At 42.7% G+C, this 14,366-nt stretch overlaps 1 protein-coding gene across 2 annotated transcripts in view; it reads right to left on the bottom strand.

Moving 5' to 3' along the window:
• The window catches only part of DNAH9 (dynein axonemal heavy chain 9), a 367,658-nt gene that overhangs the window by 144,591 nt on the left and 208,701 nt on the right, over positions 1-14,366 (bottom strand). For both annotated transcript variants that reach the window (XM_083148325.1, XM_083148326.1), the window contains exons 51-53: positions 12,386-12,811; positions 11,587-11,706; positions 1,660-1,848 (exon numbers count right to left, since the gene is read on the bottom strand). In XM_083148325.1, coding sequence (XP_083004451.1) covers positions 1,660-1,848; positions 11,587-11,706; positions 12,386-12,811 — 735 coding nt within the window. The remainder of the gene's footprint in view (positions 1-1,659; positions 1,849-11,586; positions 11,707-12,385; positions 12,812-14,366) is intronic.

Genomic DNA, 14,366 nt, shown 5'->3' with positions numbered 1-14,366 from the left:
TTCGGTTTTTATTTCATGAATACATCTTTCTGATCTTGATTCTTGTACTGCATCCTACTATATCCTCCTTCTCCCTCTGTATAAGTACAAAAAAGTATAAAAAAAAAAAAAAAAAATGTCGGCTTTTTCACTGTCGACCTAACACCTGTCGACCTTATGACCCTGTCGACCTAATCCATGTCGGCCTTTAGTCAGGTCGACATAATGCAAGTCGACCTAATGGTGTAGACCTATGCTAGTAGACTCAAATGCAGTCTGACAAATGATTCCATTCCGTTTTCAGGGAGGGACAAAAAGCTATGACATGCAATCCTCCCCCCTGCCATTAAAGCATAGAGGGGACGCCCTTACAGGTCGCACCACAGGTACTTCCGCCCTCACAGCCCACATACCATCAGGGCAGAATGACCTGGAAACTAATAGGTTATTCCTCCAATTGAAATGCACGTTCGATAAGGTCATCTCAGTCACCATGACTACCATACTAACAAAATTGATTGCACAAGCTAGCGATCATAATCTAAGCACTTTACAATTAACAAACTATGTTTTAGTGTATATCTTATTATTGTATACTATTGTGTATGAATTTATAGTAACTTGCCTCCTACTTTAGCGCCCTATTTGTTTATAAAATAGATTGGTTGATCTAATCAAGTTGGTCACATGACCCATGTAACAGGAAATAAATAGCCAGCCATGTTTTAAACCTGTTATCCTCTGACAAAGCTGCCTGGAGCAGCGAAACCGGTCAGGACTCAGGTTTCTATCTCCTTCCAGAATACCAAACTGGTACCCCTAAAGAACCCGGAAGTGCTTATTTGTGCACACACTTACCACCCCTTGTCCAATTGGACCACCAAGTCCTATCAGCAAGGTTGAGGTCGAGGACTGTATCCCGCTCTATTCCATCCAGCGGAGGGAGTCGGTTATTTGTGCCATCCTGGGCCGCTCCTTATCAACATCTTCAAGTCCTCCCCACCATCTGCTACATTGGAGACAACCATCACGCCCCACCAGGACCTGGGGGTCCCCTTGGGCCACGCACAGATCCCAGTCCGGTAATACCACCTCCACTGGTTCCATTTGGATTACAAATTTCTACAGTAAGGTAGAGGTAGAGGACCCATCCCGCTCCAGTCCATCCAGCGGAGGGAGTCGGCAATCCGTGTCAACTTAAGCCGCTCCTTATTCTTACATCTGGTCCTCCCTCCCTACTGCTCCCATTGGGCATATCATTGCAGCTCCATACAGGACGATTTACATCTCAGCCCTATACAGGACTCTTGGGACTCTCCGGGCCATACATTTTCCCCAGTTTGGTTGGTGAGATATGAATTTTATGTGATTTTAGAGAATTATCAATGTATTCTGGCTATATGTATTTTAGACATTAAATCTTTTTTTACTAGATCAACCAATCCCTCATTTTTTTCACCCAACTTTACGGGTTTCATTACCTCACTTTTTACAAAGTTATACCAAGCGCAGCTCAACACCCCTTTCTTTTCTTGTTCATTCAGTACAGGACTAACTATCCTGTCCCAGAGCAGCAGCTAGGGAAACACAGCTCCAGCCAGGCGCACCTGCACCCAGACCCACTCTGTGTGGTCAGGGTCACCACCACCCCTTTTTCTATAGTTTGCTGCATAAACTTACTTTAAGCTGTCCAAGGTATGGCTTCCAGGTCTTATCCATGAGGTCTTGCCTGTACTTCTTGGTGAAGTAACCAAGGTAGGAGACAAAGGCGGTGATCAGTAAAACATCACCACACAAAGTTCTCTCTTGAAGCTTGAAGCTCCTGACTGCATCGGCCCATCTAACATTCTCTGAGGCAAGTCCTCCAACCTATGCATGTCCAATGGAAAAAAAAAATAATAATTAGAGATAGTTCATGTTATTCCAAAAGCCACCTGTCAGCACATAGATTTATTCTTCAAAATCTAAAACACATACAAATTCAGGAGAAACAGCACTAGCAGCACATATATACCTATCCCTTAAACTAAAGTATATTTACCTCTCCCATCAAATAACTCAACCTGGTTTGAAATTCAATCAAATTTGGCTGGTCTGAATGTATCAAACTTGTTTGTGGTACAAACATGAATGTAAGTGATTTTATGGTTCAGTCTTCATGGCTTGTGTCTACTACTTTTTTCAATGTAACTTAAATCTCTTAATCTATATAAAGCCCATTCACATTTCAAGCTCCCATCGGGGTCGAGGAAGGGGGTTAGTAGCGATATGGGGTACCTTGCATCATTAACGATATTAAGTTTACACACTAGACTACTGTATATAGTAAAACATATCACTCAGAAGGGCCCTTCCTACCTGTCTGATTTGGGGGGCTGCACTGCCCAGACCGGAAGCGCCCTCCATCACAAACAGTGCGCATGCGCACTAGCCTCATTGTCGGCATGTGATTAGCAGACAGTGCTACCAATAGGAAGCCTCTGCAAACAATCAGCTTATTGGTGGTGGTGGATTTGTACCAGGGGCGTAACTATAGCACCGCAGCCCCCGCGACCGCGGGGGGGCGCTATGCATGTGCGGGCGCCGGGGGCTGCAGTGCTATAGTTACGTTAGCTGCAATGTGAAGGGAGCAGGGGGGCATTGAGGCCGCTGGGGGGACAGACGCTGCGGGGGACGGAAGCTGCGGGGGACACAGAGGCGGCAATTACTTACAGCTGAGCCGGGCAGGGGGAGCCGGGAGCTGTCTGTACTGAAGAAAAAAAAGCCCATACAATGAATGGGCAGCCTGTGATTGGCTGCTGAGCGCTCTCTCAGCCAATTGCTGACTGGCTGAGAAAGCGCTCAGCCAATCACAGGCTGCCGATTCATTGTATGGGCTTTTTTTTTTTTTCTTCCGTACTGACAGTGACAGCTCCAGGCTCCCCCTGCCCGGCTCAGCTGTAAGTAATTGCCGCCTCTGTGTCCCCCGCAGCGTCCGTCCCCCCAGCCGCCTCGCAGCGTCCCCCCCACATGCATTGACGGCTACCTGGGGGAGCGGCAGGCGGCGCAGATGGAGACCGGGGGCGCGGCGGGAGAATATAAAGAAATCTTATTCAAAAGACCGGGCGGCCGCTGATTGGCTGAGAGCTCAGCCAATCAGCGGCCGCCCGGTCTTTTGAATAGGATTTCTTCCTATTCTCCCGCCGCGCCCCCAGTCTCCAGCTGCGCCGCCTGCGGTCCTCGCCTGCCCCGCCCCCAGGTACCCACAGATATATCGGATCTGAACATCTAGACTGCGGGGGTTGGTGCGGCGGGCGGAGGGGCGGGTGAGTGGCTGGGCGCCCTCCCTTTAACGGCGGGGGGGCGCCCAAAATGTAGTTACGCCACTAATTTGTACTGTGTGTATGGGGGGGCTGCAGCCCCTAGGAAAAAACCGCCACTGCTTCTGAGCGATACCTTTTACTATCTTGTTTTGTATGTATGGGGCATAAAGTTCAAGAATTTTTGGTGATTTCTTAATTCAGAGCTGATTCAGAGCCAATTTGGCGAATGGATTCAGAACCTCATTTAAGCAGCTTACTTATTGTAATCATTAAAACATCTATGTTTACTACAACCATCATCATATATTTCTCCCTCTTTCAATATCCAAACTATCAACAAATCCACATATGTACAGTATTTATGCCAATACTCCTACCATCAACACAAGCCCAGCAAGATCCTTTCACCGGTTTAAATATATTTAATGCATTCTTGTATGTTTCTATCTTACTTTACATACATTGTTATTGTATAGGTTTTGTGTGTATATTTTATATCAATCTTCGGTACTTATGTAATATCTGGGCTCCCGTTTTTCTTATGAGACCGCGTCCCATCGCCACGCCTCGGGCACGGTGGCTCGCTGCGCTCGCCACACTATATAAAATCAACTCCATGCGTAGTTGGATAGTAGGGGTATGAAAAAATGGGGTGCATTTAACATGGGAGCCCATATAATACATAAGTACCCAATCTTCAATAATAATGTCACATTAAACACGAGAACAATCCACATTATAGAAGAAAACTGCATAAAATATGTTCACCCTTTGGTAAAACTGCATCAAACATGTATTTCAAAAAATGTCATTCTGTACTACAGCTACATAAAGATAAGCAAATCTATAGCATCTTATAAATTGAGACATTGACATCTGTGTTTCATTGGCAAACACAATTAATTAATCTTTGTCAGGGATAGCTTAACTGTGACAGAGGAACTCTAACCTTCCATTAATAACTGTCCTGGTGATAGAAACCAAGACTGAATACATTTCAATAACAAAATATGGTTGACACACATCACAAGATTGAGAAAGCCACCTGTACTGTAGGGCTTCATCACAAAACCCACACTTGATTTGCGGTGGTAATTAAAAACAGCATGAAGATGCTATGTGGTAGACACGGATAACACTAATGTCAAGGTCAGATTTGGAGTGTGTATATGATAGCAAATGTCTAATGAGAAAGATGCCAAACATAATGTATTCAGTTTCTAGTACAGCATAACTGCTTAGTGTTACAATAAACAGCGGTCATAAAAAATGTTGACACTATCCTGAAAAGCTTAAATAAAAATTATTGTGTAAGTGATACATAATGAAATGTTACCCTGTAAATTTCACAAATGTATGTTTGACTTTTGTTAAATCATTAAAAGTGGTAGAAATGATGTAATTAAAGGTATGGAAACATTGCTGGTTCTCTTTTACAAAAAAACACCCATATTTTTCTCTGAAATAACTTGAAAATGACAAAAGGAAGTAATTCCATATTTAATAGAAATCAGTCTTTGCATTTTATTTAACCAAAGTATTTTACATAATAAAACAAGAGTAAGTAAATGGCAAGAGCAGAAATAAATGAACCCTTAACCTAATATTTTGTTGCACAATATTTAGAGGCAAGACTGCAACTAAGCAATTTCTATAGTTCTCAATGAGCAACGGTGCCCAAACATAGTGATGCAGTATGTACGCTATGTGCGATTTGAGCCATACAATTTGAACTGTACACAGTGGCGTAAGTATAAATTTTGCTCCCCCCTGCCAAAAAGTTTGTGGCGTCCCCACACGCATAACCGAGAAGCTGAAGCAGGAGAGAGGAAGAGAAACCAGCAGACACTGCTGATTCCCTTGGCTCCGAGGCATCCCAGGACGCCCCAGCACACCCATCCGCCCGAATATCCTGTACACAGTAGCCAATAGCCGGCTCTGTGTACAGTCAATTGAATCAGTGGGGGGGATTTGTCGTCTCTGCCATGGCTGCACCGGCACTGCGGCTGACTCGCCTCCAGTGCTCAGCCATTGGGCAGTGGCAGGCAGCAGCATGTCAGTGCGTCCAGTGGGTGCTGGGGCCCACATAGACCCAACTGTGGCTTGCTCCCTCAAGCGGCAGCTGGGGCTGCCTTACAGTAGTTACGCCACTCACTGTACACTGTGTGCGATTTGAACTGCACCTGATTTTTGACTACTCTACAGTAGTCAGTTGCAGGATACATGCGATGTAGTTAAAAAATACCTTCCTGCTCATACTTTTTTGCCTTGCTATATGGACTACATGGGAGCGCACATCGCATCAAAAGGCAAAATAAACACGTGTGTTGCACCATTAAGTTTAAGGAGGGTCTTCTCCAGACAGGTTTTAACTATTTCCATAGACATTCAATAGGATTCAGAACATGGCTAATAGAAGGTCATGTCAGTGTAGTCCATTGTTTTGTTCTTATCCATTCTTGTATGTTTTGGGTGATTACCCTGTTGGAAGACCCATGAACCCGAGCAGACATTTTTTGTTTTAGAATCAGTGGCGGTTTTTACCTATGGGCTGCAGGGCTGCAGCCCCCTCAGGTAGAATCTGCCACTGTGTGAAGCCAGATGCAGTCCGTGAGACTACACTGGCTTCACTGTGACTGGCAGTGACTTCCTATTGGAAGTCCAACCTGCCAGTCACCCAAGGCAGTCCTATTGGGAGGTGTTCCCTTCCTCCAGGATGCCTCTATGTGGGCTGCTGCACGACAGCCCATAAAATGTGTTCTGCGCATGCGCAGTACGGAGGACATTACTGCGCATGAGCCAACCCCGGACCCTGAATATTCGCCTGTGGGCTGCTACCGAAGAAGCCCATAGAGGCTGGGGCCAGCGCATGCACATTACAGATGAAACTACTGCGCATGCGCCGGTCCCGCAGTGTGGGTCTGAGGTTGGATGACTGTATACACCAAGAAGAAATGTTCAGTAATATGCATATTGACATGTACAGTAGATCAACATGTAGTTGTATTCTGTGCACATGTTGTGATTTTGACTAATGTTGATCTGTGTTCAGCTCTGATATGAACCTATGAGGAAAAAATACCGTACCTTTCTTGGAAATTATTAATTTAAGTGGTGGGTGCCCTCCTTTCCAAGTATCTTAATAAAGACTGTTAAATATTTATAATATCTATATCTCTACACGGATTCAGTACTAAATCCCAGCGGTCGGAATCCCAGCGGTCAAAATACAGACGCCGGAATTCCGTCTGCCAACATCCCGACAAGGGGGGTAGGAGGATCGCCCCCCCACCCTTGCGGGTTCGTTGCACTCGCCATGATGCGGGCCAGTGCCTCGCTACACTCAGCACACTAATTTATTCTCCCTCTATGGGTGTCCTGGACACCCATAGAGGGAGAAATTGTTGGGATTTCAGCATTGGGATTTCAACCGCCGGGATTCTGACCGCCGGGATTTTAACTCCATCCACTATACACATACAAACCACACCCATACATACACCATTAAATTATTTTATGGATTGTGAATTTCTTTGGCTAGTCATTTTTTAAAAGTGATACAACATTCAGAACATAATCAGGCCAGTGTCGGTAAGATAATATTTATTACTCAGTGAAGCACATTAATACACTTTTCTACTGTATGACTATTTTATTGATATGATATAAAGCAGAAACCCATAAAGATCACAATCACCCACAATATATCATTTTATAGACAAGGCTGAGGCTTAATATTAATTTAAATTGATGGTGTCCTACGCGTAAACTGTGAATATTACATTTTGTTTGCAAGTATTTTTTTGATTATATTGTATTGTCTAAAAATTTTGTCTAAAGGTCTGTTATGTTTACTATTTTATTTTACATTTTATTTATTTAACAACGCAATCAGTTATTTTGGACTACAGTCATTTTATGTTTTTAGCTATAAATGATAATAGTTGGGTGAAGAGTTAAGTGGTGATGAATTATAATGGTATTGAATGTTTTCAATTATTTACGATCCTTGTAAATAAAGGGATTTGAGTATTCAATCCCATCCGATTTTGACGCGACAGCCAAATCGGATTCAAGGCTGCAGATTCAGCTATTTGAAAAGCCCAATCTGCATTCGTGGAAACAGCCGCTAATTTTTTGAATTAGCGACCATTTCCATAGGAAAAATGATGTGGATTCGCAGATGAATAACATTGAATAGATGGAATGCATATTCCATTTATTCTGTGTGTGAAGAGCTGCAATTTTGCATTTTTTCCATAGATCAGCAACATTGAATACCCCCGTAATATTAGGCAAGAACCAAACAGGTACTTATTTTACATAAGTTAAGGATGATTATGTAACTCTTTTTACTCCTTTTCATCATTTTTTTTTATTATTATTATTGTTATTATTATAGTTTAATTGTGATCTCACCTCGGTTTACATCTGTTTGGATGGTTGCTGTGCCTCAGTAGCAAACATCAAATCAGTACAATCAATGCTTTTCCAATAGGCTTAAACTTGACCAAAGCATTTTTGGGGTGTTGCATGCTGACAAAATTAAAAGAATGTTACTGTATTCTTTCTCAGACAATGATTGCCACAGAGGCCTCTTTGCAAGTTTAGGATGGTGGTTTAGGCTCTAAAAAAATGTTTTCTTAAGTTCTCTTTAAAGATGTTATACAAGCCATGTCTGTACATTATGATAGTGTTGACATGGTAATTGTGTTTTCTCATGCAGTCAACATATTTATCATATCGACACTGACAAAATGTCAACAGTGTGGTTTTAAAGTAAGCCTATTCATAAACCAAACCACCCTAACCAGTGCAGGATTAAGCCTTCGGGGGCCCTGGGGCACTTTAGACAGGGGGGCCCCCTTGCACGTGTCATTACTGGCTACACGGGAGAATATTACCCTGTCAAAACATAGAGTAAATGCAGTATACACTTGGTTAGTGGGTAAGTGCAGGGGGGGGGGGGGGAATTAATAATAATAATAATAATAATATATATATATATATATATATCCAGTGGCGCACGCAGGGGGGATTTCTGAGTACCCAGAACCCCCCCCCCCCCCCCCCCCCCGAGTCTAAGGGCCCTAGGCTGAAAGCTGAGGAATTTAAAAAATCGGCCCTTGGGAAACAGAGATATCTGACTTCAAAGCAGTGGTCCCCATCCAAGCCTGTTAATTGCTCTTCCCAGTCAGATATTTCAGGTTCTGTCTGACTTAGTTTTTCTGAGGGTATATTCCAAAAGCTGGGACTCTCGACCTTTGATGGACACTATTAGCTTGTCTCTACTGGTTACTGCTCCAGCTCCACACACCTGGTATGTAGTTTTATATTCTCATTGGCAGATTGCTCTGCCTCCTGAACTCTGATTCCCTAGTCCCCATAAGATACCATTTGGTAGGTGGGATTCTCTAGTTTTTAATTCCATTAAAAACTAAGAAATCTATTTTCGGGAACTGGAGATATCTGCAGTCAAGCAAGTTGCCCTCCCACCAGAAAATTATGAATGATAAGCCCACTCCACTATACACCCCTCCTCTGCGTATTAAACATCCTCTACCACCCCGGAAGTTATGTATAAGGGCCCCTTCATTCAGCCCAATGCCCCCTTCTCCCTCACCCACCATCTGTGCATTAAAGGTGTAATTAGTGGAAATTACTGATCCAGGCCCTACATGCTGAGCGGTTGATATAATACCCCCTACCACCTGCGGGACATCAAAGCTTCCCCCATCCCTACCGCTGGAGGATCGGTAGGGCCCCCAATACATTGCTATGCCCAGGGGTCTACACTGCTGTTGACGCCCCTGTATCTATCTATAATACTTTAACTGACCCGGCATATACTGGGTCACCTAAGTGTCGATTTCCGTGCTTTGCTCCGCCCCTTTGGAAACCTCCTTCTGAAAACCCTGCGTTTGTCCCTGATGTGTATATATATATATATATATATATATATATATATATATATATATATATATATATATATATATACACACACACCACACCACAGTCTTTTTCCCTCTGTACCTTACTCTGTAGGAATGAAGGAGATCTCACAGGCTCAGTGCTGTCTCTGATTAAAAACCCTCCCATGATGAGGCTGCTGCTGCTACTGTCCTCCATGAGCCTGAGAAGCATGTAATGAGCTCCACCAATTAGAGTTCAGCACAAATATCTCAGCCTCTGCCCTCTTGTGTTAAGTGTCATGGGACTTAGTGTGATGGGACTTAGTCAACTCCCAGTAATGCACTGATATTCAACAACAGGATTTGGAAAACCACTGGCGCTTTAAAGGTGAAATCAGCCTCCTTTAAGAAATGGGGTTTGGGTGCCCAGTCACCTACTCCAATTCAGTCACGCTGGAGCGTGAGTTTAGATATATCCCAGTAATGCACTGCACACTTGTGCAGTCAGTGTACCTTGGCACCCGATGCTCAGCACCATTAATCATTGTCACATTGGCAGATAGTTGAAGCTGCAGCACTACCCCACTCCCATGCACAAAACCTTTAGCTATTAAAAAAAAATAATAATTCATGCCTACCACAATGGGTCCCTAGCTAGAGGGGGCCCAGGGGTGCTGACCCCCTTTGCCCCCCCCCCCCCTTAATCCAGCCCTAATACTTTTGTTGACATTGCCATCTGCCTGCAATACCTAACTGATGATAAACATTTATTAAAGTACTTTCTGGTAGCTGCCATGTTTGGTAAATTGTAATAAATCCCCCCCCCCCCCCCCCCCCCCCCATAGCGATATGAACTCAGTGTCTTGCTAAGTAGAAAAAGCTGTCTTGATGGAGTATTTGAAACCTTCAGGGCAGCTAAGTAATGGAAACACTTTAATCAACATGGAGTTGGGCCAACTTCTGCTCGTTGTGCTTATAATGCAGAGCTAGACTTTCAATATGCGCAGAACTGCATACTGTATGTGTAGAAGTATAATTAAAACATCATACAATGTTTGCAGAGATCTCTTAGGGTACAACTGGCAGCCACTGTGTTGATTCAGGGAAGTGAGAGGTGAATATTTAATCCTTTTCTTGTTTTTTTCTTAATTTGGTGGATTACTGAGATGTGTGGAGAGCGCAGTGAATGTGAAACAGACACCTTTTTCTTTCATAGGTTTACAGCGGGAACTGACTTTTCGGTCATAGCCATGGAAAACATAGGAGGGATTTTTTTCATTTGGGACAGTCATTATCCATTTTAATCTAAAGCCAGGCACACAATCTATCTGGTCGATGGATCTATGATGTCTAAATCGATTGCACTTGGTCGAATCCATCTAGTTAGATGCCTAAAGATAGTCAACCACATCTAGATCAACAGTAATGATAGTGAGTGTGGTTGATGGTCACGAGATCGACATGAGTTTTCTACATTTTTGTGGGTGCAGGAGGACTTGGTTCATGCTTTATTATGCAAGTGTACAGAGGGTTAGATTATAATAGTGCCCGAAGCATGGCGATTGCAGCGAGCGTGGTCAATCTAGACAGCGTTGATCCACTATACCATAACCCATACAATAGAGCAGTAACCGCCAATACATAGTGTCTGGATGAAATGGAAAATATATTGCCCAGATCTTTCAGTGTGCATGGCCAATGTGCCTGCTCTTATGGCCGTTAGTAATTTATTCTGGTCAGCCATGCTGCTAGGCCAATCAGATGGTATCACATGTGGCACTGTGCAGTGAAATACGTTATGTCGGCCTGTCAGATACACATTGCTCTAGTATGTACACAGCTTAACTGTCTTGGTGTAAACCTATAACTAGATTAATAAGGAAATAAAAAAAATAAAAAAACTTTTCTTGTATCTACTCACTGCACATTGAGCATCGGTGATCTTATATCTACTTAAACAAATGAAAGCCTCCTTAAAGTGAAAAGCGTAACCTATTTAAAAAATCATCATGGCATGAAGTGGGTAACTGGAGACACTCCTTAGTATTCCCGGCATGGAAAAATAAAATCATAGATACTTCGTTCCATACTGAAGAAGTCAAAGACACTGAAATTGATGAGCTGCTACAATGTTCTCTGACAAGACGTCACAGGCTTAGTGCATTTTTTTCTTTAAAAAGGAGTATGCAGACCTGGGCACAGCAATTTTGTAATAGAAATAATCATATTTCATATTTTAATATGCTGCCAGGTTGGAGATATGGAAAGAATGATGTGTCTTACATTGTATGTGACACTACAGGGATTTGAAACCATGCAAATATAATGGAATGCAGTACTTTTCATTAACATATAATGATGTCCTATTCGCAAATCTAACTTTTAAAACTTACCAGGCGGTTTGCGAGGGAGATGGTTAGAGCGGTAGCATCAGCTTCTTGTTGGCACTTCAGCTTATCTGCAGTTGCTTTCTCAAACTTTGCGGTTAGCTTGCCGAGGTTTTCATTCAGATACTGTGAAGTAACAGTACAATTAATATATGCCTATAATCAGGCAGTAGTCGTAGACAGGATGCTTTGGGGGAAGAAACATGAAGGGTATGTTGACAAATTTAATTGTGGTGTAATAGTCTAAATTAGTAGTCTTTACCTTGACGGTACAGTACTGTATATCTAACAAAGCTTAAAATAACAATATTTGCATTTAAATTGCATACAATTCGCATGCAAACGTTTATGGTAGTTTGTAAAAGTGGTAAAAAGGGCACTCTCTTAGTCACCCCTAGCATTAGAATGTCCAGGCACACTCCTGCCAGGCTGTGCCCATGCCCACCATTACATTGCATGGACTTGTAAAGGATCAGTAAAAGTAATATATGATAATATGGAAAGCTCCTTGTGATTTAATCAAAATTGCCCACTACCCTCACTTAAACCTTTGGATAATTGTAATGAATAAGCTTGTGCATTGTCACTCAAAGATTTGATTAAAATGTGAAGAAGGGAATATATAAACCAATTAATGCAAGCCACCATAAGCTGGAAGCCTGTTTAATACTGTACATTGGTATATTATTTTACAAAGGTTTATATTATACTCTTTGTGTATATTCTGAGTAGCGCAGAAGGAACTGTGTTTTTCCTATACAGGTTGTATGTCTATATACACAATGTTACCTGGAAAATAACTTACAGCAATTTTAGCTTTGATAGTGGCAAGTTTCTCCTCTGCAGCTGCTAGCTCAGCATTAGCCTTGTTCAGTGCTTGGCGTTTTGGTTCTACCTCACAATAGACTTCATAGAACTTCACAATGTTGACGACCCAGGAACAGAGCCCTGCAGCAGCTAGGGATTTGGAAGCAATGAACTCTTGATTGAACTCTGGGTCATTCAAGTAGGGCTGAATGGCTTTTATGCAGTTTTCGTGAATACTCTCCTTTTTGAAGTTTATCAGGGAGTCTAAAAAGCTGTCCACTTTGGCCATGACCACTCTGGCAGCTTTCCAGCTCCTGTCTTTGGGGACTCTACCTCCTGGGGCTGTGAGGACCATGACAGCTGCTGTAACATTGGTGACGGCTAAAGGTGGGGAGCCAAAAGACTTCAGCTCAGTAAGGTTGTTCTGGAAAGAAAAATAAAAGATTAGCTTAGCACTCGGGGGCTTAGTAAACAAGCAAAAGTTTAGTGGCAAATAATGTCTGACATTTCAGGGTTCGCAGACCCCTTTGTCAAGGTGTACACCTTGACAAAGGGGTCTGTGAACCCCAAAACATCGGACATTATTTGCCACTAAACTTTTGCTGGTTTTCTAAGCCCCCAGTGCCCTTTTTGTTCTCCGTGGCATGACAATTTAAGAAGTAAATTCAAAAGTCCCATTACTCTATTTGTACACAATATAAACTGGAATTAAATCTCATACACAGAAGAGTAGCATCTTGGCACTGCTATTAATAAATGCGAAAGATGCATTAATCACGTTAGATGTATTCAAAACACAAACCTATGTTGTGTCTCCTTTATAATTAAAATGGGAGGTTTTTTTTTCATACAAAAACAGAAATATAAATTAAGGAATGTGATTAGAGCAGTGGTTCCCAACCCTGGTCCTCAAGTACCCCCAACAGTACACGTTTTCCAGGTCACCGTGCAGGTGCACTCATTACTCACCGATACATTTTAAAAGATCCACAGGTGGAGCTAATTATGTCACTTGTGATTCTGTGTAGAGACCTGGAAAACATTAACTGTTGGGGGTACTTCAGGACCAGGGTTGGAAACCACTGAATTAGAGAGACAGGAGTTTATATAATAGGGCCCCTTAACCTATCCTATCTTTTGACAATACCATCCTTACCTCAGCCCCACATTCACTCCCCACATCCATGACGTTTGTAGAAGTGCAATATTAAGAATCTGACCCTTTCTCAACATGGATTCCACCAAATCTCTCACCCAATGTACCCATCTCTTGCCTTCTTATAACATCAATAAGTACTAAATGCTACTGCCCGCCTCATTTACCTCCTCTGCAGCCATTTTGTGTGAGTCTCATTATCAGCCAACTACTTTATTGGCTCCCAAACCAATTCAAACTCCCAAGTACAATTCAAACTCCTCATCACCCTTACACATAAAGACAAAAACCATGGCTGGATTAATAATGTGGATAAATAGACTGCAGGCCCAGGTCTCCATCCTGAAATACGCCCATCAGCAACCAGTGCTGGAATGTGTATGGTGCAGGCAAAGATACAGCATCAGGCCACCACTGTCAACTAGGCCTGTGGGCAGAAGTGTTTTTTTATGTTTAGAAACTTAAATGGAACAGAGACTAGCCAACTAGGAGAACTTCTCTGTCCTCCTGCATTCATTGTAATGTAAGCACAAGAGGTGTCCACTGTGTAGTATGCACTCTACTGCGGATCCTCCTTTCCCAAGTGAGGTCACATGCCTCTGCATCTGAAGATATGCCTTAAGAAGCTCTGTGCAAGCAAACAGACAGTGCAGTGGTGGGTTTGAGTCTCCCAGGAATCAAGAATACCTGGAATGTTTACTCTAAAGCGTATACTGCATATTATAACTGCAAACATTTTCCTGTGTTGTGGATCCATTAGTGTACTCTTCTCACTATGCCAACCCCTCCTTGCCCCATCCACACTGTACCAGCATCTCCTGCA

This window comes from Crinia signifera, chromosome 6 (genome assembly GCF_055691185.1).
Source record: "Crinia signifera chromosome 6, ASM5569118v1, whole genome shotgun sequence".
Taxonomy (NCBI): domain Eukaryota; kingdom Metazoa; phylum Chordata; class Amphibia; order Anura; family Myobatrachidae; genus Crinia; species Crinia signifera.
This window is presented reverse-complemented; position numbering and strand designations above follow the sequence as displayed.